Source organism: Triticum dicoccoides, chromosome 3B (assembly GCF_002162155.2).
Source record: "Triticum dicoccoides isolate Atlit2015 ecotype Zavitan chromosome 3B, WEW_v2.0, whole genome shotgun sequence".
Taxonomy (NCBI): domain Eukaryota; kingdom Viridiplantae; phylum Streptophyta; class Magnoliopsida; order Poales; family Poaceae; genus Triticum; species Triticum dicoccoides.
The window spans coordinates 717,428,063-717,450,377 of NC_041385.1; the positions used below are offsets into that span (position 1 = coordinate 717,428,063).

Below are 22,315 nucleotides of genomic sequence, written 5' to 3' on the forward strand. Positions count from 1 at the left end.
GTCCATCAGGTGGGTTTCCTTCCAAAATAACTTCTCCAGTTGATTTCGTTCCATTTTGACTCCGTCTGATATTCCTTTTCCTCGAAACACTGAAATAGGCATAAAACAGCAAATCTGGGCTGGGCCTCCGGTTAATAGGTTAGTCTCAAAAAATAATATAAAAGTGGATAATAAAGCCCAATATTGCCTAAAACAGTAGATAAAGTAGCATGGTGCAATAAAAAATTATAGATACGTTGGAGACGTATCAAGCATCCCCAAGCTTAATTCCTACTCGTCCTCGAGTAGGTAAATGATAAAAAAGATAATTTTTGATGCGGAGTGATACTTTGGCATGATTTCAATGTAAATCTTCTTAATCATGGCATGAATATTCAGATCCGAAAGATTCAAGATAAAAGTTCATATTGACCTAAAAATAATAATACTTCAAGCATACTAATCAAGCAATTATGTCATCTCAAAATAACATGGCCAAAGAAAGTCATCCCTACAAAATCATATGGTTAGGCTATGCTTCATTTTCGTCACACAAGGATGTTCCCAACTTCTATACCCCCGATGACAAGCCAAGCAATTGTTTCATACTTTTTAACACGCTTTAGCTTTTTCAACCCTCACGCAATACATGAGCGCAAGCCATGGATATAGCACTATGGGTGGAATAGAATATGATGATGGGGATTGTGTGGAGGAGACAAAAAAAAGGAGAAAGTCTCACATTTACGAGGCTAATCAACGGGCTATGGAGATGCCCATCAATTGATGTCAACATGAGGAGTAGGGATTGCCATGCAACGGATGCACGAGAGCTATGAATGCTCAACAAAAGAAAACTAGTGGGTGTGCATCCAACTTTCTTGCTCGTGAAGACCTAGGGCATTTGAGGAAGCCCATCGTAGGAATATACAAGCCAAGTTCTATAATGAAAAATTCCCACTAGTATGAACAAGACAATTTATGAGACTCACTATATGAAAAACATGGTGCTACTTTGAAGCACAAATATATGAGACTCACTACATGAATAAACAAGGTGCTACATTGAAGCACAAGTGTGGTAAAAGGATATTAACATTGCCCCTTCTCTCTTTTTCTCTCATTTTTTTTATTTTTTTTATTTTTTTGGTGGGCTTCTTTGGCCTCTTTTTTTATTTGGGCTTCTTTGGCCTCTTTTTTTTGTAAAGTCCGGAGTCTCATCCCGACTTGTGGGGGAATCATAGTCTCCATCATCCTTTCCTCACTTGGGACAATGCTCTAATAATGATGATCATCACACTTTTATTTTTCTTACAACTCGATATTTAGAACAAAGATATGACTCTATATGAATGCCTCCGACGGTGTACCGGGATGGTGCAATGAATCAAGAGTGACATGTATGAAAAATAATGCATGATGGCTTTGCCACAAATACGATGTCAACTACATGATCATTCAATGGCAATATGACAAAAGTAAAGTATGTCATGATAATGATGATGGAAGTTGCATGGCAATATATCTTGGAATGGCTATGGAAATGCCATAATAGGTAGGTATGGTGGCTGTTTTGAGGAAGATATAAGGAGGTTTATGTGTGAAAGAGCGTATCGTATCACGGGGTTTGGATGCACCGGCGAAGTTTGCACCAACTCTCAAGGTGAGAAATGGCAATGCACGGTACCGAAGAGGCTAGCAAATGCGGAAAGGTAAAAGTGCGTATAATCCATGGACTCACATTAGTCATCAAGAACTCATATACTTATTGCAAAAGTTTATTAGCCCTCGAAGCAAAGTACTACTACGCATGCCCCTAGGGGGATAGATTGGTAGGAAAAGACCATCGCTCGTCCCCGACCGCCACTCATAAGGATGCACAAGCCAGGTACACTTCATGCTTCAAATTTGTTACACAACTTTAACCATACGTGCATGCTACGTGACTTACAAACTTCAACACAAGTATTTATCAAATTCACAACTACTCAACTAGCACGACTTTGATATTATTACCTCCATATCTTCAAACAATTGTTAAGCATTAGATTTATCTTAGTATTCAATTCACTCAAAAGAAAGTTTCACATATCTCGAACACTAAGTATATTAACATTAAGAAAATTACCATGCTATTAATGACTCTCAAAATAATCTAAGTGAAGCATGAGAGGTCAAGTTTCTTTAAAATAAATCCACCACCGTGCTCTAAAAGATCTAAGTGAAGTACTAGAGCAAAAATTATCACGCTCAAAAAGATATAAGTGAAGCACATAGAGTATTCTAGCAAATTCCAATTTGTGTAAGGCTCTCTCTCATTAAAGAATTTCAGATCTTGATACTTTAATCAAAACAGCAAGCAAATCTAAAGAAAACTATATTGCAAGGATAGCACAACTCATGTGAAGAAGCAAAAAACTTAGGCTCAACCGATACTAACCGATAGTTGTTGAAGAAGAAAGGTGGGATGCCTACCGGGGCATCCCCAAGCTTAGATGCTTGAGACTTCTTGAAATATTATCTTGGGGTGCCTTGGGCATCCCCAAGCTTGACCTTTTGTGTCTCCTTAATTCCTCTCATATCATGGTTTCTCTTCTTTTTATCAAAAGCTTCATTCACAACAAACTCAACAAGAACTCGTGAGATAGGTTAGTATAAACCAATGCAAAACCTTATCATATTATACTGTAAAAAATCACTTAAATTATTATTCAACATTGAATACTAAATTCCTCTGCATATTTAATACTCCTATCATCAAATAGAATCATTAAACAAGCAAACATATGCAAACAATGCAACCATAACAGCAATCTGTCAAAACAGTACAGTCTGTAAAGAATGCAAGAGTATCAATACTTCCCTGACTCCAAAAATTATGAACTAAAATTCCCACTGTAATAAATTTATCAGAGCTCAATATGCAAAAAGATTCAATGTTAGACCATGCTCTGACTTTTCTAGGGAATTTTTGCAACAGCGGTAAACTTTCTGTTTTCAAACAGCAACATGTATACTAGCAAAATAAGCATGGCAAAGGCTATCCTTGACCTTTTTATTGAAACTAAAGATGCAAAACACTATTCTAACTAACAGCAAGCAAAAACTAACAAAAGAAATTGACGCTCCAAGCAAAACACATATCATGTGGTGAATAAAAATATAGCTCCAAGTAAAGTTACCGATGAACGAAGGCGAAAGAGGGGATGCCTTCCGGGGCATCCCCAAGCTTAGTTGCTTGGTTGCCCTTGAATATTACCTTGGGGTGCCTTGTGCATCCCCAAGATTAGGCCCTTGCCACTCCTTATTCCATATTCCATCGAATCTTTACCCAAAACTTGAAAACTTCAACCACACAAAACTCAAAACAAAACTCGTAAGCTCCGTTAATATAAGAAAATAAAACCACCACTTAGGTACTGTAATGAACTCATTTTCAATTCATATTTGTGTAATATCTACTGTACTCCAACTTATCTATGGTTCATACCCTCCGATACTACTCATAGATTCATCAAAATAAGCAAACAACACATAGAAAACAGAATCTGTCAAAAACAGAACAGTCTGTAGTAACCTGTATAAAACGTATACTTATGGAACCCCAACAATTATGAAATAAATTGCTGGACCTGAGTAATTTGTCTATTAATCATCTGGAAAAAGAATCAACTTAAAATGACTCTCCGGTAAAAAAATGGCAGCTAATCTCGTGAGCGCTAAAGTTTATGTTTTTCACAGCAAGATCATATAAACTTCACCCAAGTCTTCCCAAAGGTTCTACTTGGCACTTTATTGAAACAAAAGCTATAGAACATGATTACTACAGTAGCATAATCATGTGAACACACAAAAACAGTAAGGATGATGATGCCTTTCTAGCTAGGCATGATGATGACAATGATGCTCACATAAAAGATAAGAATTGAAACATAACGGGAGCATCATGAAGCATATGACTAGCACATTTAAGTCTAACCCACTTCCTATGCATAGGGATTTTGTGAGCAAACAACTTATGGGAACAATAATCAACTAGCATAGGATGGCACAACAAGCATAACTTCAAGATTTTAAGCACATAGAGAGGAAACTTGACATTATTGCAATTCTTACAAGCATATGTTCCTCCCTCATAATAATTTTCAGTAACATCATGAATGAATTCAACAATATAACCAGCACCTAAAGCATTCTTTTCATGATCTACAAGCATAGAAAACTTCTCCTTTATAGCATACGTATTATCACAATAATCATCATAGATAGGAGGCATGCTTTCATCATAGTAAATTTGCTCATCAAAGTTTGGGGGACAAAAAATATCATCTTCATCAAACATAGCTTCCCCAAGCTTGTGGCTTTGCATATCATTAGCATCATGGATATTCAAGGAATTCATACTAACAACATTGCAATCATGCTCATCATATAAAAACATTCTATAGATTTTTTCTTCTAGTACTTGAGCACAATTATCCTTTCCATCATACTCACGAAAGATATTAAAAAGGTGAAGCGTATGAGACAAACTCAACTCTATTTTTTTGTAGTTTTCTTTTATAGACTAACTAGTGCTAAAACAAGAAACAAAAAGATTCGATTGCAAGATCTAAAGATATACCTTCACTTACCTAGCCTCCCCGGCAACGGCGCCAGAAAAGAGCTTGATGTCTACTACACAACCTTCTTCTTGTAGACATTGTTGGGCCTGCAAGTGCACAGGTTTGTAGAACAGTAGCAAATTTCCCTCAAGTGGATGACCTAAGGTTTATCAACCCATAGGAGGCGTAGGATGAAGATGGTCTCTCTCAAGCAACCTTGCAACCAAATAACAAAGAGTCTCTTGTGTCCCCAACACACCCAATACAATGGTAAATTATATAGGTGCACTAGTTTGGCGAAGAGATGGAGATACAAGTGCAAAATAGATAGTAGATATGGGTTTTTGTAATCTGAAATAATAAAAACAGCAAGGTAACTAACAGTAAAAGTGAGCGTAAACGGTATTGCAATGATAGGAAACAAGGCCTAGGGTTCATACTTTCACTAGTGTAAGTTCTCTCAACAATAATAACATAGATAGAACATATGACAAGCCCTCAACATGCGACAAAGAGTCACTCCAAAACCATTAATAGCGGAGAACAAACGTAGAGATTATGGTCGGGTACGAAACCACCACAAAGCTATTCTTTCGGATCAATCTATAAAAGAGTTCGTACTAGAATAACACCTTAAGATACAAATCAACCAAAACCCTAATGTCACCTAGATACTTCATTGTCACCTCAAGTATGCGTGGGCATGATTATACGATATGCATCACACAATCTCAGATTCATCCAACCAACATAAAAGTACTTCAAAGAGTGCCCCAAAGCTACCACCGGAGAGTCAAGAACGTGTGCCAACCCCTATGCATAGGTTCCCAAGTGTCACGAAACCCGCAAGTTGATCACCAAGACATACATCAAGTGTTCATAAAAGACTCAATCCGATAAGATAACTTCAAAGGGGAAACTCAATTCATCACAAGAGAGTAGAGGGGGAGAAACATCATAAGATCCAACTACAATAGCAAAGCTCGGGATACATCAAGATCGTGCCATAGATGGAACACGAGAGAGAACACGAGAGAGAGAGAGATCAAACACATAGCTACTGGTACATACCCTCAGCCCCGAGGGTGAACTACTCCCTCCTCGTCATGGATAGCGCCAGGATGATGAAGATGGCCTCCGGTGATGGGATCCCCCTCCGGCAGGGTGCCGGAACAGGGTCCCGATTGGTTTTTGGTGGCTACAGAGGCTTGCAGCGGCGGAACTCCCGATCTATCTTCTGTTCTGGAAGTTTTAGGGTACGTAGGTATATATGGGTGCAGGGAGAACGTCGGTGGAGCTAGGGGGGCCCACGAGGCAGGGGGCGCGCCCAGGGGGGAGGGCGCGCCCCCCATCCTCGTGAGCACCTCCCGTATCTTCTGACGTGGGGTCCAAGTACATCAGGTGGGTTTCCTTCCAAAAATAACTTCTCCAGTTGATTTCGTTCCGTTTTGACTCCGTCTGATATTCCTTTTCCTCGAAACACTGAAATAGGCATAAAGCAGCAAATCTGGGCTGGGCCTCCGATTAATAGGTTAGTCTCAAAAAATAATATAAAAGTGGATAATAAAGCCCAATATTGCCTAAAACAGTAGATAAAGTAGCATGGAGCAATCAAAAATTATAGATACGTTGGAGACGTATCAGTACATAAGGAAGGGGATTGCACGACGCTTTGCTGTGGCAGTTTCCTTTCTCGTGAAAGGGTACATAAGGAAGGGGATCGCACGACGCTTTGCTGTGGCACTTTCCTTTCTTGTGAAAGGGTACGTAAGGAAAGTGACCGGGGATTGAAAGGTTTGATTAGCAGTAAACGCGTTTAACGCTAAACGTGTTTAGTTGCTCACCATTAGGACAATAAGAATGGTCGGATTAAAGCTAATGGATGGTCGAGATCTGTTGGATCTGCCCCACTGGGTCTTTTTATATTGGTATATTTATATTGGTATATATATAGATACTAGTAGAATGCCCGTGCGTTGCTACGGGCTAGCATGCATATAATAAATCAGACTAATGACTAAGATCGTCTTTAAATTCAAAATTCATTTCTTCCTCATATGTTTGAACGTGTCCGGACATCAAATGGACTCCCAGTAGGCTCCCAAAATTCAACCATCTAGACATTTTGGGCTCCCCTGAATCTAGACCATATGTGCGAGAGAAACGTGGTTGTCCAGATTATCCGTCATGTTATCTTCAACACGCATGCCAACACAAAAAAACACCCCGCAATGCACCCTTCCCATTTCCTGTCGAAATCTGCCCTTCATGCTCGGTTTCCCTCTGTAGCAAGGCATTTCTCGTTGGAGTCCTCTTCTTTAAAACTGGATAATGCCCACCTCACCTTCGCTATGGTGCCCTCTCTCCTTCACAACGTGCTTCCCCACGGACCGCCGAGAAGTCCCCTACCAACCACTCAACTCTCTGCCTTGATCCCCTCCCGTAGTAGTGCTAACGTGTTACGCCTCATCGGCTCGCCATACCATAGCCGCCTCCTTTGTTGGCTCAGTGCCCCCTCCCCCTCGTCTTCTCCGACACCGTCGTTCTTTGACAAATCATGTGAAGTTACAACTTACAAGTGGCATCAAAATTGTGCCATATAAGTTACATGTATTTAGAGAACATTTTAAAAAAGAGAAATGTGAAGCTGTAGATTCTAGTTGATAGCTATACCCAAAAAATGGCTAACTGTTGGTATTCCGGCAAAGTGGTGGCCATGCATCCCTCTATCCACAGTCTGGCAACTGAGCTAGGCCACATTTTAATCAAAACACACAGAACAAATTATGAATTTCTTGAAGTCTTGAACCGACCATTGAGCATTCATTCAACTTCATAACCATATACCACGTATATTTGTTTTACTAAAGCAATGACCAGAACACTACTTTGTCGCTTTTATATAATATATAATGCAATGAAAATGTTAACAAAAGATGCATGTTCCATGCATGATAAGTCACAAACTTTTAATCAAAACTTCCTCGAAGTGAATGTCGTTCAAGCGACCAACACTGGGTTGATGACAGGTTGGCCGTTGACAAATACCTCAGGAAATAGTCCTTTTGGAATTTTAGGCTAGCCCTTGGCTTACCCTTTTTACTTACTCTCTTTCTTAGCTGTAATAGGAAATACGTTTTACAACCAGACACCAGCACAATTTTGTCAGAAGAAAGCTCTAACCATAGAAATGTCTGAATGGAGAACTGCAGAGGAACATAGTTCCAGTCTCTTGGAGAAATCCTCTTGGCATCAAGCAACAAGGATGTTTGGAAAGGTGTAGTTCCAAGCATTAAGCAACCATGGAGTTCAAAAGTCAAGCAACAGAAAAAGAACCGGTAGGCATCCAAAGAAAATCCCTTGTTAGAAGGTTCACCTTTTCATTTCAGGCATGCACATCCAAAACGAATATATGTCCACCAACTCGTTAAAATTGCCAGTGAAGAGTTCGGATGCGATAAACTCTGATTTGCCTGCATTTTTGTAGAATGGTTGTTAGTACATAAATTCCTAAAAAGGCGATTTCTTGAAGCAAAGTAATTGTGTGTGTGTGTGTGTCTTATCCTTACGAGTATATCCACAGTAAACACAATAGGTATATTTTTGCTCAACACAACAAAGATCATCACCATCAACTATAAGCATAACCGTCCATTGCAATGGGAGTCAAAAAAATTGCCACAACAGTACAAGGTCTAATCCAACCATGAGGTCCCAAAAAAAGAGGAAATAAAACAAGGAATCTGGAATGTTATGGCCAATGACAGATTGAAATAACTCAAAAGAAAGTCCCCATCTTTCCAAATCAAACAGAGACTGGACCACTTAAAAAACAGAAAATTATTGTATTGTCACAACAAACCGGATAGAACAATCAAGCGATTGGAGCAAGATTCACGTGAGGAAACATAGGAGAGTTCATCACCTGTCTCGATGCATCTGCTTGAGGTTATCGTTGGTGCTCCATGCGAACTCCGGCTTTATTTAGTAACCTACTGACTGAATGATAATGCTGACTCATTTGAGAAATTGTCGGTATTATCTGCGTAGTAAAATGCCACTACTATTTAAGGAACGAATTTCCCTTTCTTAGTTCGCCCATTGGCTCAGAAAAAGGAAGCTTAAAATATTTGATGTCTAGATCAACCGGGGAACAATATAAGCTTCAGTATAGACTGAAACAATAAAGCTTCTTTAAACCATGGACGTACGTTTTCATTATAAGCAATGCTCAACATGTAGTTCTCATTTTCATTATTTAAACCTTGATGTACCAAGAATTACAATAATTCGCAAAGAACTTACAGGTAAGCACATAGCTAATCAATATAGGTACTACCGAGAGTTTATCAGTTCTGTTTTCTAAACGGTGTAGCAAATAGCTCTATCTCACAATTGCTCGTGTTCTACCCAAGGCTTTGAGATGATATGTTCAGATAAAAAATCCAAGTGCTGAGTACCAAATTCTTTGAGAACACATATAAGAGAAACTTAGATACCTGTGAACTCCAAATGCACGAAATGCCCGAACAACGAATCAATTCTTTAGAATCTGCAGAAGCAAGAGCACAAAAAATTGTATTATTAGGTTTAATTATGAGAGGAAGATGCAAGGAATCATCTGAATCAAATTTTATTTGTCATCAGTCCTAAGTCGAGCTTGATCTTGTTGTCTTGGCTGCTGCATTCCACGACCATTATCTCGAAATGGTGCAAACAGAACAGACTCTAATTAGAACAGAGAAGAAGAAATCAGAGATATATCATGGCAAGTGAAGACCTGAAGAACACAAACCACAAGCGAAGACATTGAGTATTCCAGGCGCGATCACCATGATGTCTTTGTGAAACGAAGACTATTTCAAGAAACCACCAGAGCAAATCATGGTTAAATCAAGATTATTTTGAAAAACCACCAAAGGAAATCAAACAACCCAAAAAGTACAACAAGACTCGGCACGCAATTGATAATCTCTCCTACTTAAATTCAGTCAAGTAGAAGCATGCTACCTAGCCCTTGAATCCCTCATATTTAAATTTGCATGCAAGTCATATGCAACAACAATATATCCACTGAATCACACTTCCGGGCTTCCTTCTCATTGTCTAGTAAGCTGGCATTGATAAGTCACAAGATTTACAAAAGCTGAGACTAAAAAAGTCCTTGACATAACTATCATATGTATATGTACTCCCTCCATTCCCAAATATAAGTCTTTTTTAGAGATTCCAATATAGACTACATTCATAGCAAAATAAGTGAATATACACTCTAAACTATGTCTACATACATTCGTATGTAGTTCATATTGAAATATCTAAAAAGACATACATTTAGGAATGGACGGGGTAGTATATAGAGATTCAGGAGGGCCAAATTAGGTACAGAACAATAAATGCATAGTTGGCTTTTCAGGATCAAAAGAACCTTCTATACAATATAATGCACCGTCAGTTCCTCGCTAACTGCTTGCAAATAGTATTCCTTAACACCTGGCATAAAACAGTACAATCACAGTACCATTGCTCTCTTTCCGACAGTTGGTATTCAAGGAGGGCTAGTAATGTCGGTGGAGGCAGATCTAGTTGATAATAATTCAACATTCAATCGAAAATCGAACATACAGACTATTCACGCCATCCATATCTCAATTCAGATTAGATGTGTCTTACCTACACCCAATACTTATCAAAGAGGTAGATACTGCATCTGCAACTCACTTTACATATTACACAAGCCTTGGTTCAGATAGTCGTCTGCACCTTCTACCAATTTATTTGCTCGTGTTCGCTGCACTGTCCCTGCTCAAACAAAAATTATAGGTCAGTGCAAAGAGGGATAACATAGAGAGTTCAGAAAAAATATCTAATAGATGATACAAGCAAAAGCTCCAAGACCCATAGAAGCCTTTGTAATATGCATGACATCAAGAAAAGATTCTGCATGCATAACCAAACTGACATCGTCTAGGAGAGGAGGACAAACATCTGGAAGTGCACTACCTTGTCTTCCTTAACCCATCTGGATGACAAATATGAACAAAAATTCATTTGTTGTGGCAATGAGGGTCATAAAGAATGGATACCAGGAAATCAGAGTTAAGGAGACCAAAATCTGTCCAAAGATCATAAGCCAGCTTACATCACAGGATGATATGGTTATCGACTCAACGGAGTTAGGGAGGGACAACAATTGCAGAAATAGTCCCGTATATTCCTCGATTGCATCCTGATCGTATTTGCACGTGCATTCAGTCTTCATCTGAAAGCTAGCCAAAGGAACACATGAGCGTCAAAGAGCACCAAATGTACTTAGCAGGAGACCAAAGAACCAATAATGCAGAACATGTGCATGCATGGAGGAAGAGCATCCCGCTTGCTTGAGCTCAAGAAAATTGACACATGAGAAAATAAGTGTTTCTGTTTCATAAGAACTAGCTGAACAAAGAGAAACCACAGTTTAATAATATAGCACGTGATGTAAACATATAGAAGTACACTGTACACGTCTGTTCCTGTGATTGCATAAAAAAAGTGGTAAAACATAAAAGAAAATAGTACATGAGTTCGATTCTTACCACAAATAGGTCCTGAAGCCTTTGAATGAAATCGAGCACGGTAGGGGCAAGGAGACATCCAAGGAAATCTGCTTGTCGCCTACACATCGATGATTCTCAGTCAAACCAAATCAGGGCGATTGAGACCGGCACCACCATCGTCATGTGCATGCCGACAGATCAGGTCGACAATCCTAGGTTAGAGGGACCATGGAGCGGCCGTTGCCTTGGGAACGGAACGGGGGTAGGGATGGGCATGGTAGCGAGGAAGTGGGGAAGGGAAGGGAGCTCACCGCGCTCGGAATCTCGGGAGGCGGCAACGGTGGGGGATAAAAAGCGCGTCAACGTCGCCGTAGTTGCCATTTGATAGCCATCGCCATCAGCGGCGGGCCAGCCCTAGCGCATCTTGGGATCGGTGCAGTGCGTCCGTGTTGCGCGCCTCCGTTGCTGAGGGGAAAGAGAGGGGTGTGCGGGCTGGGCTCCTGACTCCTAAGCTATCGCCTCTTTGGTTCAGGGAAAATAAACCACGGGAAAAAGAGAAGGAGGAAAATCGGTGGGGGGTGGATCGAGCGAGGCCTGGAGGGGCCGATGAACGAACGAACGAACGACGTACGAACTCGTCCTTTAGGAGTAGAGATCAATTAGGAGTAGAGATTGATTTGTACTAATCATATAAGATCAGTTTAGATTGATTGATTGACACGTCAGGGAAACATCTATTTTGAATATAGGTTGATTGATTTTCTTCCTCTCCTCACCCAAACAATGAAGGAAAGCGTGCTCTGTTTTGAAAATAAATTATAGATTGATTAGATTAGATAGATACATTAGGAAAACATGGTGAGGGGTAGATTAGGAAAGCGTGGTTTTCTTTGTGTTGTTTTTCTGCCTAGTTTTATGTCCATCGGTTTTGTAGGGGAGATGAAAAAATCGGTGGGGTGGGATCGACTGGTGGAGGTATCGTTCGATGGGGTGGGGAGATGACAAAAAAAACCCTCGTTCGATGGGGTGGGGATGACGAAAATAAACCAGCGAAAATAAACCGCGCGGACTATTCACCAAGTGCTCCATTAGGAATAGAGATAGATATATAAAGTTCGTTCAGCAAAGGAAACAAAGTCATTGCACCGTATGCTGACTAGACTATACGCATCCTTCCACCGATTGCCTAAGACCCCACGCCGATCTCATGGGGCCACTTGTGTACCGCGTGCACGGATCAAACGGGAGCGTCGGCCGTGCTGTCCAATTGGCTACTTGCGCCCTACTCTTGCTTTACTCACCCGTCGGCCCTCCTTTATAACAAGATATTGCAAAAGCGAGCCTCCCCCAAAACAGCGGCTCTCCCTCCCGAGCGCGACCTAGCCGCCGCCGCCGCCGCCACTCGCCGGCCGAAGCCTCCGCTGCCCCGCCGCCGGTACAGGAGCCTAGCAGCGCCTCCCTCCCTGGAGCAGGCGCTCCCACCCAGCAGAGCCGCCGCCGAGTCCATAGGCAGGTAGCCACAACTCCTTACTCCTTCCTCTTGAATCCCTCTGTTTGCTCATTTTTTCCTGACTTTTGTATTCGATGAGTACTTGCTGTAGATCTGATACTGTGAGAATATAACGATGATTATTTCTTGACGAGTACTCGCTTCATGATTTTTCCAATGCATGTTCACGTTTACATGTGAGAGGATTTTGCTTGATAGGTGTTTGTGATAATGCTTGTAGGGGCAAATGTTTCAAATTGTAGTTTCATTTTTTTTTCAGATGAGCAAATCTTTTGGTTTAAACACGTTAGCAGTGAAACATGCATTGATTGACGATTTAAGAAATCTTTTAGTTTCAGTTAAGTTGTTTTATCTGCACCGTCTTGACCTGAAAATAAAATCAAAGCTTAGCAGTAACATGCAATTTAAGAAAGCAGGAGCTTTGTCTTGGTTATACTGGCCGAAATTGGTTAACGCGTGGTATTAATGGCATGATAGATGTCCCAAACCTTGTTTATTACTGGGAATATAGTGGTACTGTTACACTGTGTTGTTGATTTTAACAGTAAAACCTAAAATATTACCGTTTGAATGTGGTCGTTTCTCCTTTTGGTATCGGCTCCGTACTGATACACGTATCAGTAGAGCAAGCAAGCCGAATCCCTCCCTGCTTGCTCCTCATGAATTTTTCCGAGCTTATTTGATCGTGATTTGTCTTTCGTCTACCTGGCTGCAGCGGTGGTTCGGGATCTAGCCATGTCAACCAACAAGGGCGGAGGCGGAGGTGTGTTCCTGTTTGTCTTCTTCTTGAGCTGTTGACTCCTCTGGATTTGGGTTTTGATATTTGATCTTTGCGTTCTCTGAGCTTGTTTCTTGGTTCGTGGATTGCAGGGAAGAAGAAGAAGGAGGTGAAGAAGGAAACAAAACTGGGGATGGGGTACAAGAAGGATGATAACTTCGGGGAGTGGTATTCTGAGGTGTGTCTCCTTGCTTATCGCTGGCTTGGTGAGGTTTATTTACAAGTCGATTTGGGCGCATGGTGGATTGGTGGGTGCAATGTGGAAATAATTATGTAAGGTGCTCATAGTATCTGCCCAAGGCAAGATTTCATATGATGGCAGTGGGAAAAGTTCTATGTTGTGATAGCTTTAAGTTTGTTGACACATACTACTGCACTAATCTGCAATATTGGCGCACTTGTTATCTACTGCTTCCTTTTTTCTTTTTGAACTGTTCTACGTCAAATATTCTGTTTGTATGTTCTTGAAGAGAAACTACTGATCTTCCAGGATTTGACGGTGTTATAGTTTTTGCCTTTGAGTATCAGACATTCTATTAGCTTACCTGTGCTCTCGTGACTGGTACAGTGGTGATCATATTTATTGTTTCCAAGTTGTGCTTTGTCTCTTGCTTGTAGGGTTAGAGCAGAGAAGTTTCTTGCATTTTTGTTAGAGCGGAAACAACAAATGCAAAGGATTCTTCTATAATAAATAGAAACAACAAATGCAAGCAAAATTTCCTTCATACTGCAAATTAATCCTGCTCCTGGTAGGGGCTTCTTTTAAGCTTTTTTATTTGTTCGTCCAGGTTGTTGTTAACAGCGAAATGATTGAGTACTACGACATCTCTGGTTGTTATATCTTGAGGCCTTGGGCGATGGAAATATGGGAGTTGCTGAAAGTAAGTTCTATCAATATCATCTGGAATCTGAAATCCAAATGACCAAGCTGTATTTCACTGTTTCTTAGTAGTATATTCCCTTCTATGGAATGAAATATATGCATCCTTTCTTAAGAGTTGCCTCTTTTTTGGAGACTCACTTTGGCTGCCATCTGAAGCTTCTCTTATGCTTATGCCCATGTTGCTTCCTTTTCTTAACATCTGATAACACATAATCCTTAATGCCTCTTTTCAGTTTTTTATGTTTAAGTTCCATTTTTCCTTCATTGCTGTGTTGCTGTCTTGTTTGGAAGCTGTTATTGCATATGTTTTCTTATCATATCAATACTTTATGACTCTGAATCAACATCAGTAACCTTGCTGTTGCTGTTTCTGTTAGTTTTTATCTTTCAATTACCAAACGATAGCGACATTATTATCTTTTATTTGTAAGTAACATCAATATGATTTGGTGCAGGAATTTTTTGATGCGGAAATAAAAAAGTTGAAGCTGAAACCATATTATTTCCCTTTGTTTGTTACGGAGAATGTTCTGCAGAAGGAAAAAGACCATATTGAGGGCTTTGCCCCTGAGGTGTGCCTTTTAGTCCATTTCTTTTCGGATGAAGTATTTTGCAAGTTAATATATTGGTTTAGTCAGCTATTTAGCATGTACAACTACGACAGTACTGTTGATAAATTAACAGTTGATAAACAATAGTGCCAACAGCTCCCACACCTGTGACAAAGTTTGTAAAGGTACCACTATGGACCAAACGAATAATTGTTTTCTTTAACCTTAACACACCTACTCCCTCCGTTCCAAAATAGATGACCCAACTTTGTACTAACTTTGTACTAAAGGTAGTACAAAAACTTTGTACTAAAGTTAGTACAAAGTTGGGTCATTTATTTTGGAACGGAGGGAGTAGTAAATTGTGTTTTACTATTTGCTTTGACCTGTGTAGTGGTTTTTATATGAATTCATGATATAGGACAGAAAACCAAAGGTATCGGAAACAATGTGCTTGGTTACCAGTTCATCATGATTCAGATTTATGAGTATTATGTTAATTATTTTTCTCTGTGCTTTGGTTCTAATTAGCTTGTGCCATATTTGCTTTATCTCTTTCTTATGTCTTCTGAAGATAGTAACCTTTTCATTTGTCCTCCAGGTAGCGTGGGTTACTAAATCAGGAAAATCTGATCTGGAAGCTCCTATTGCAATCCGTCCAACAAGTGAGACGGTCATGTATCCATACTTCTCTAAATGGATAAGAAGCCACCGGGACTTACCTTTGAAGTGTAACCAGTGGTGCAATGTTGTTAGATGGGAGTTTAGCAATCCAACTCCTTTCATAAGGTAGCTCACTGTTTGGTGGCCGATCATCACATTTGTTTAGGCACTTCTCCAAGTTTGACTTTCTTATAGTGCCTGCAGAGCTCTGCCCCATCCCTGTCTTGTTAGTAGTTAATGGTGCGATAGTGTCTAATTGCATGCTTGATAATATATTAAATTATTGCAAAAGCAGTACATTCATTCGCAAAAAGCAGTGTATTAGCAAGATGGCTGTTGAAATGCTAAGCTTTTTAAGTGTTCCAAGGGTCAAGGACATCACATTTATTATTCCCATCAAAATCATGAAATTACTATAGTGAAACTTTCATGCTAATATTGAGATGATTGGTTGCTAGAACATTTGAAACAAAAGAACCAAAGGAAGGTAAATGAGCAGAATTTACACTGAAAATTTTCAATCTGGCCACTTTACAATTCCAGTATTTCTGTATGGTATCAATAACACCGACCATTTTTGTTGTTCATTTCTTTTTTGGGGTGAGAATTACCTTTCTTCATTTGTTACATTCTAGCAATCTGCTGCTCATTTACTCACAATCATGTTGATATTTTCACAATTGATTTTCTCAATGGATGTATAAACCGAAAATTGTAAATTCCATGCTCTGCAAAGCTTGTCATTATGGCTATACGATGTAATGCTTGTGACATGTCTGGACTAAACATTCGGCATCTGCTTTAAGTTATTTGACATGATCTGTAACTGTTCTCCTCAGGAGCCGTGAATTTCTTTGGCAAGAAGGCCATACAGTTTTTGCAACTAAAGAGGAGGCAGATGAAGAGGTATTACATCCTCCGTTCCTGAATGCATGGCATGTTGACTATTTATTAGGCCATATACACTTTAACCAAGATACAGGACTGCACTACCCCCTATTTATTAGGCCACTTATCACTATTAGGAGGCGGATAATTTCGTTTGTACTAATAAATGACATTAGCATTTGGAAATAACCAAATGGAGGGTATATACTCGTTGAAATTGTAAACTATGGAAACTTGGATCAGCGTTTCGACCTCTTGTGTGAATTGCACAACGCTACACACCCATAACTTTACTAGTAAGCTATAAGTTGTTATTCTGCTCGCAAAACTATTTAAGTCAGTCCTCATGGGTCGGAGTAACACCTGAATGAATGCAGTATTGTGATATCAGTTCTATGTTGTGTTCGATAAGATGATTTTATGAAATTTGCATGTTAGATATCAAATGGTTAACCAGTCATTTATGGCAATGTTTATCAGGTCCTCCAAATATTGGAACTCTACAGGAGAATATATGAAGAATTTTTAGCAGTTCCAGTGTCCAAAGGGAGGAAAAGTGAGATGGAAAAGTTTGCTGGTGGACTTTATACAACCAGTGTAGAGGTATGGATAAGAAACTGGTTGCTGCATGTAGCTTTTTTGAAGCTGTCCTGGTAAGAATACAAGTGCTATTTTCATTTACTGCAAGGTTAAAGTTTGTCGGTTGTTTCTCTTTAGGCCTTCATTCCAAATACTGGCCGTGGTATACAAGGTGCAACTTCACATTGTCTTGGTCAAAACTTTGCAAAGATGTTTGATATCACTTTCGAGAATGAAAAGGGTGAACGGTCCATGGTGTGGCAGAACTCTTGGGCATACACTACCCGCTCGGTAATTCTTGTATTTCTTCTACTCAAAATGGATTTTGCTGGGATTCTTTTTTTTATTGCTAAAGTTTTGGAAGTGGCGTCACTTTTTGAATCATATTGGTGCGCTTACTGCCTATATATCCTGTTGTGATGTAGATGTTGCAATAAGCTTATAGGTTTGATCATAAAAGATAAAATGTTGGAGAACAGGTTCATGGTATTTATGATATTTGGTCTTCAACATGAAACCTATTATCTTAAAGAAGTATAGTGTTAATGTTGCAAAGGCATTGACAGAATGGTAAATATGGAGTACTAGTGTGGGGGAATGCCGGTATAAACCTGGATGTATTTTTCTTTCCAAAATATATAGGTTTCGTTTAGAGGAATCTCGAAAGACAGGAGCTCTGCAATTTACGAGTAGAAATTGACTTTGCCTAGTGTAACTAGGGAAAGTCGTGCAATAACCAGTAGAATGCCCCCCTGCTCCAACAATGGGTATATTGTATGTAACGTAATTAATCTAATAATTTTGTAGTTCCATGTAATTCTATGTAATATCATGTCTAGAGTTGCCTAACTCAAAATAAGGTCTGATCCATTGATTTTTTTGATGAAAATCATGATGATGAGTCTTCCATTTTTGTTCTATCCATTGTTTTGTTGAGAACTTAGTGTGCCCTAATACCAAGCACTGGTACTACCTCCGTCCCACAATATGAGATTGTTTTTCAAGCTAACATAGCTTGGAAGACGATATTATATTGTGGGATGGAGGGAGTAGCTTTTAATGCTAGCCCAAAGTGTTGGCAATAGTCATGTGTTCCAACTTTGGCTATATCACGATTTTGTTTGTTAAATAAATTATCACATAGTATACTCCCTCCATTCCATAATGTAGTGCGCCCGTGCTTCCCGAAATTCAAGTTTGAACGTAAATTTAACCAACGAGACCGATTGCGGTGGGAGCAAAAATTATATCACTGAATTCATATCGAAAATACGAATTCAGTGGTATAATTTTTGCTTCCGCCGCAGTCGGTCTTATTGGTTAATTTTACGGTCAAAGTTGAATCTCAGGAAACGCAGGCGCACTACATTGCGAAACAGAGGGAGTATTATTTTGCATATGTGATTTTTCAGTCGCTGAATGTTCTGTTTAGTTATGCTTCCATTTGTAATATGTAGGCTTTACACTCTTATTGCAGATTGGGGTCATGATAATGACACATGGTGATGACAAGGGCTTAGTGCTGCCACCAAAGGTGGCACCTATCCAGGTCATTGTTATTCCTGTGCCATTTAAAGATGCTGACACAACAGCTATTAAAGGGGCGTGTGAGTCGGCCGTTTACACCTTGAACCAAGCTGGGATTCGAGCAGATTTGGATGCTCGTGAAAATTACTCTCCAGGTTGGAAATATTCTCAATGGGAAATGAAAGGTGTTCCTTTGAGAATAGAGATAGGTCCAAAAGATCTGGCAAACAAGCAGGTATTGGTTATTGATTCTTAATCATGTGAATAATTTGCTCCATAATTTATCACATAGTATATTGTTTTGTGTATATGATTTTCATTTTGCGCTTTACAAATATTCACAATGGGCACTATTGCCTTTCATATCCGTCATACAATTCTGCCACCTTATGACAGGTTGCTCTCCCCCCTCATATAGCATGTTTTCTTTTGTTCCTATTTGTTGAAGATGCTAGATGTTTTGCTTCTTTAACTTGTTCCTGGAGCCTAACATGTGTGTATGCGCTCGTGTTCAAAATTTTATGAAAACTGACATACATTGGACTTAGGCCGTAACTACTTTTTACGTGGTGAAGCAAGTGGCTAATGTTAACATACAAATGTTAGAATTTAAGTACTAGGTATATTTTTAACAACCGACCCGAAATTAAAATTCTCTCTTTAGCTGTCAAGATTCCAATGAATTGTGATTAACCTTCTGTCTACTGATGACCTGTATCCTGTTCGTTTTGTTCTCTTACTGGGTTTTGGCAATTTTGAGACGGTTAGCAAACTATTTTTTTAGAACCCTTTTATAATTGAATCTCAAAATGGAAGGGAATCATTGATTCGTTGTGCATCTATGCTATTGTTTTCTTCACATCATTCTTATTTAATAATACTTGATATTCGAAAAGATACTGTATGTAAGTAATTTCCTGATTGTTCTGAATAATCAGGAATAAGCATTCATGTGTACTGAATAAGCCATTTGTTCTACAGTTCTTTACGCGAAATATCTTAATTGCTGACTACTGTTTAGATCTAATGCTGCATGGACTGAGTTCTCCTTTAAAAATAGATTTGGTGGGACATCTTAGTCAGAGGAACTGTTGTGTGATTCCTTGAATTATTATATACAGATTTAGAGTTATTTTGACTTGCCTGATTAACCATATGATTTCGCCCACAAATTGGTTCATCTTTGGAGGATTGGATTTGTACAGAATTGTAGCAAAGATTCAAAACCCTTAATTTCTTACCATTTCATGAACTTCCATTTGCCAGATAAATGAAATATAATGTTTTGTATTTACAGGTGCGTATTGTCCGGCGAGACAATGGTACAAAGGTTGATATTCCTTCAACCGACTTGGTTGAGCAGGTTAGAGTGTTGCTGGATGGGATTCAAGTAAACTTGTTGGAAACAGCGAAAGCAAAGAGAGACGCCTGCATTAAAATCATCAGCACCTGGGATGAATTCATAGCGGCTCTCAACGACAAAAAGTTGATCTTGGCTCCATGGTGTGATGAAGAGGTATTTTTATTTCCTGCCCTACATTTTTGCTATTCCCCTCCCACCCTGATATTTTTCAGTTCTTAATAACTAATAGGAACTAATTACTATGGCACACATGTTTGTATCTAGCGTATGTTATGCACTTCACTATACTGCAAAGCTGGTTGTAGTAGGAGTAATGGGATTTGCACATTTGTGGAGGTTGTTTTGATACTTGTATTGTATAGCTAAACCTTGATATTATATAAAACTCCACAAAGTTGGTGAAGCTGAAGCTAATGCATGGAGGAGGAAGTTCTAGTTTCAGTTTGCTCATCACCTGATAGCTCCATTTACAATCCAGGCATACATAAGATTCAGAGCACCCCTACTTTGTTAGGTCACTTATTGCTCTTGGATGCTGTTTGTGCTCTCTAGTTCATATTAGTAAATGCTGTTGTTAATTACCATGATCCTCATGAACGGGAGGCGGAAAAATTATTTCAAATCATATTAACCGCAGGATGACTTGTTCGAGTGGAGGACTAGCATTTGGCACACATTCTATGTTGCTGTTGTTAATTGCAAACTCTGGCATGTTTAGCATACAATTTCTTCCCTTGTGCTGTGCAGGAGGTGGAGAAGGACGTGAAAGCTCGGACCAAAGGTGAACTTGGGGCTGCGAAAACATTGTGTACTCCATTTGACCAGCCAGATCTTCCTTCCGGTATGCTATGCAGACAGTGGTGCTTTTTATTTCATTTGGATTTCTCTTTTGCTGTACTTCCTGCAAATGATGCTTCCATTTATGCCGCACTAACCTTGACATTGATGTTCTGCACAAAACTTCAGGAACCGTGTGCTTTGCTTCCGGAAAGCCTGCTCAAAAGTGGTCATTCTGGGGTCGCAGCTATTGATCTGTGTTCTGTCACCTTATACATTGGCATTTTCGTGGATCGTTTGCTCTGGCAAAGCTGTTTATTTCTTATATATACTACCTGATTTTTGAGTAATGCTTTCCTGTGATACCTGTAACTGCGGATTAGTTGTCCATTTGCTATTTCGTAATGATTGCATGTTGATCAGTTCGGTGTCGAGAAATATACATTGTGTCAATGTTGAGGATATCACTTATCATAAGCGTTTCGGTCCGCTGGGGATTAGAGATTGGCTATTAATTGATTTTTGTGTGTGCAAATTCCAGGTTCCTAGCCCTAAAATATGCTTATATTCAACACAAAACAGTATTGGATATAAGTGTTACCTTAATTACTTGCCTTGGAATCCTTGTACAATGGCAAACAAAATAGAACAATAATATATATACATAACAAGGTCCAAAAAACACAATTAGACATAGTTCTTGCACACACGGTGATAGCTATAAATTGGCACTACCGATAAACGGTGATGAAGGCATAATCTTATCGATCTCACCCGAGTAGTGATGATAAATCAGACGATAAATCACTAAATTGGTTGATGTTTTGAACAGTGCATTCTGTATTGCCACTGCATAAAGTGCCTGAGTTAGACCCGGGTGCCCCGTCGAGAGCAGGGTGTTGAGCGAAAAAGTAAAATCTATAGAGTTGGGGACTAAAGAGTTGTGCGCTCGCCTTTCTGCTTCGTCTGCAGATCGGATTCCTTCTCTCTGCTCCATCCAGGCTTGGATGAATTAAGAGCTCTTACCCATCCCCAAAAGTCAAATTTAATGGACTTTATGATTTGGAAAATTAAACTTTGTCTGGCCCATCATCGAACCTTTAATTCCTTGAAAATATAACTTTTCAACGTAGCCCAATAGTCCATATTTGCTCCATGCAACTATGTGTAAGAATGGGGGAGCTATAGTGCATGTGTTGCCGCCCCCCGTGGTGCCTCCCAGCAGTCCTCTGCCGTCTTCTGTGAGATTTTGGCGATTTTTTCTCACCTTTTTGTCTTACCCATCGTCTTTGGCAACGTTGCAATATCTCGCTGGGGACGCCCTGGTCCATGGAGGATGAATTTCGCCCGAAAGCCTCTACCAAATTACTTTTGCAGAACATCTATCTCGACCTAGTGGCAAGAAGTTGTTGGTCGCGTGGAAGGAAGAGAAAGAAGATGAATAAAGACTTCCATGTGGTAGTTTGGTGAGGCGAATTTTCGTGTTTTGACCCTTTTCAAATACCAATTCAGAATGTGACCCCGATAGGAAAGAATTTCGGGATTTGACCCTTTCACTACTGCCAGGGGTTCTGGCGGTAGGGTTAGACAGGCTACCGCCAGGGTCCCTGGCGGTAGGGTACGACGGAGGGGGATGGCGGCCGTTTGCCCGAGCTAACGTGGATAAGTACCCTG

The 22,315-nt window shown here is 39.7% G+C and overlaps 1 protein-coding gene and 1 long non-coding RNA gene across 4 annotated transcripts; one reads left to right on the forward strand and one right to left on the reverse strand.

Annotated features, from left to right (window-relative positions):
- Nucleotides 1-10,722: 10,722 nt before the first annotated feature.
- LOC119281947 lies at nucleotides 10,723-11,459 on the reverse strand. Of its 2 annotated transcripts, none has more exons than XR_005138588.1 (3): nucleotides 11,434-11,459; nucleotides 11,162-11,240; nucleotides 10,723-10,845 (listed from the first exon to the last, which is right to left on the reverse strand). It is a non-coding gene; the product is annotated as an uncharacterized LOC119281947 (long non-coding RNA). The 2 variants fall into 2 exon arrangements; XR_005138587.1 differs by having other exon boundaries at nucleotides 10,723-10,852.
- A 986-nt stretch (nucleotides 11,460-12,445) lies between these two features.
- LOC119278075 (proline--tRNA ligase, cytoplasmic-like) lies at nucleotides 12,446-21,143 on the forward strand. 2 transcript variants are annotated; one of them, XM_037559429.1, is made up of 13 exons: nucleotides 12,446-12,635; nucleotides 13,348-13,395; nucleotides 13,503-13,588; nucleotides 14,199-14,291; nucleotides 14,749-14,865; nucleotides 15,446-15,633; nucleotides 16,347-16,413; nucleotides 16,876-16,998; nucleotides 17,113-17,265; nucleotides 18,452-18,736; nucleotides 19,799-20,017; nucleotides 20,612-20,705; nucleotides 20,831-21,143. In XM_037559429.1, the coding sequence occupies exons 2-13, from the start codon at nucleotides 13,368-13,370 to the stop codon at nucleotides 20,893-20,895; spliced, it is 1,518 nt and encodes a 505-aa protein (XP_037415326.1). In that variant the 5' UTR covers nucleotides 12,446-12,635; nucleotides 13,348-13,367; the 3' UTR covers nucleotides 20,896-21,143. The 2 variants fall into 2 exon arrangements, with proteins under 2 accessions (XP_037415326.1, XP_037415328.1); XM_037559431.1 differs by having other exon boundaries at nucleotides 12,446-12,631.
- Nucleotides 21,144-22,315: the final 1,172 nt, after the last annotated feature.

Coding starts and splice junctions, on each gene's coding strand:
- LOC119278075 (XM_037559429.1), top strand. CDS start 13,368: ATGTCAACCAACAAGGGCGGAGGCGGAG. Junction 17,266..18,451: donor GGGCATACACTACCCGCTCG/GTAATTCTTGTA, acceptor CTCTTATTGCAG/ATTGGGGTCATGATAATGAC. Junction 20,706..20,830: donor CCAGCCAGATCTTCCTTCCG/GTATGCTATGCA, acceptor ACAAAACTTCAG/GAACCGTGTGCTTTGCTTCC.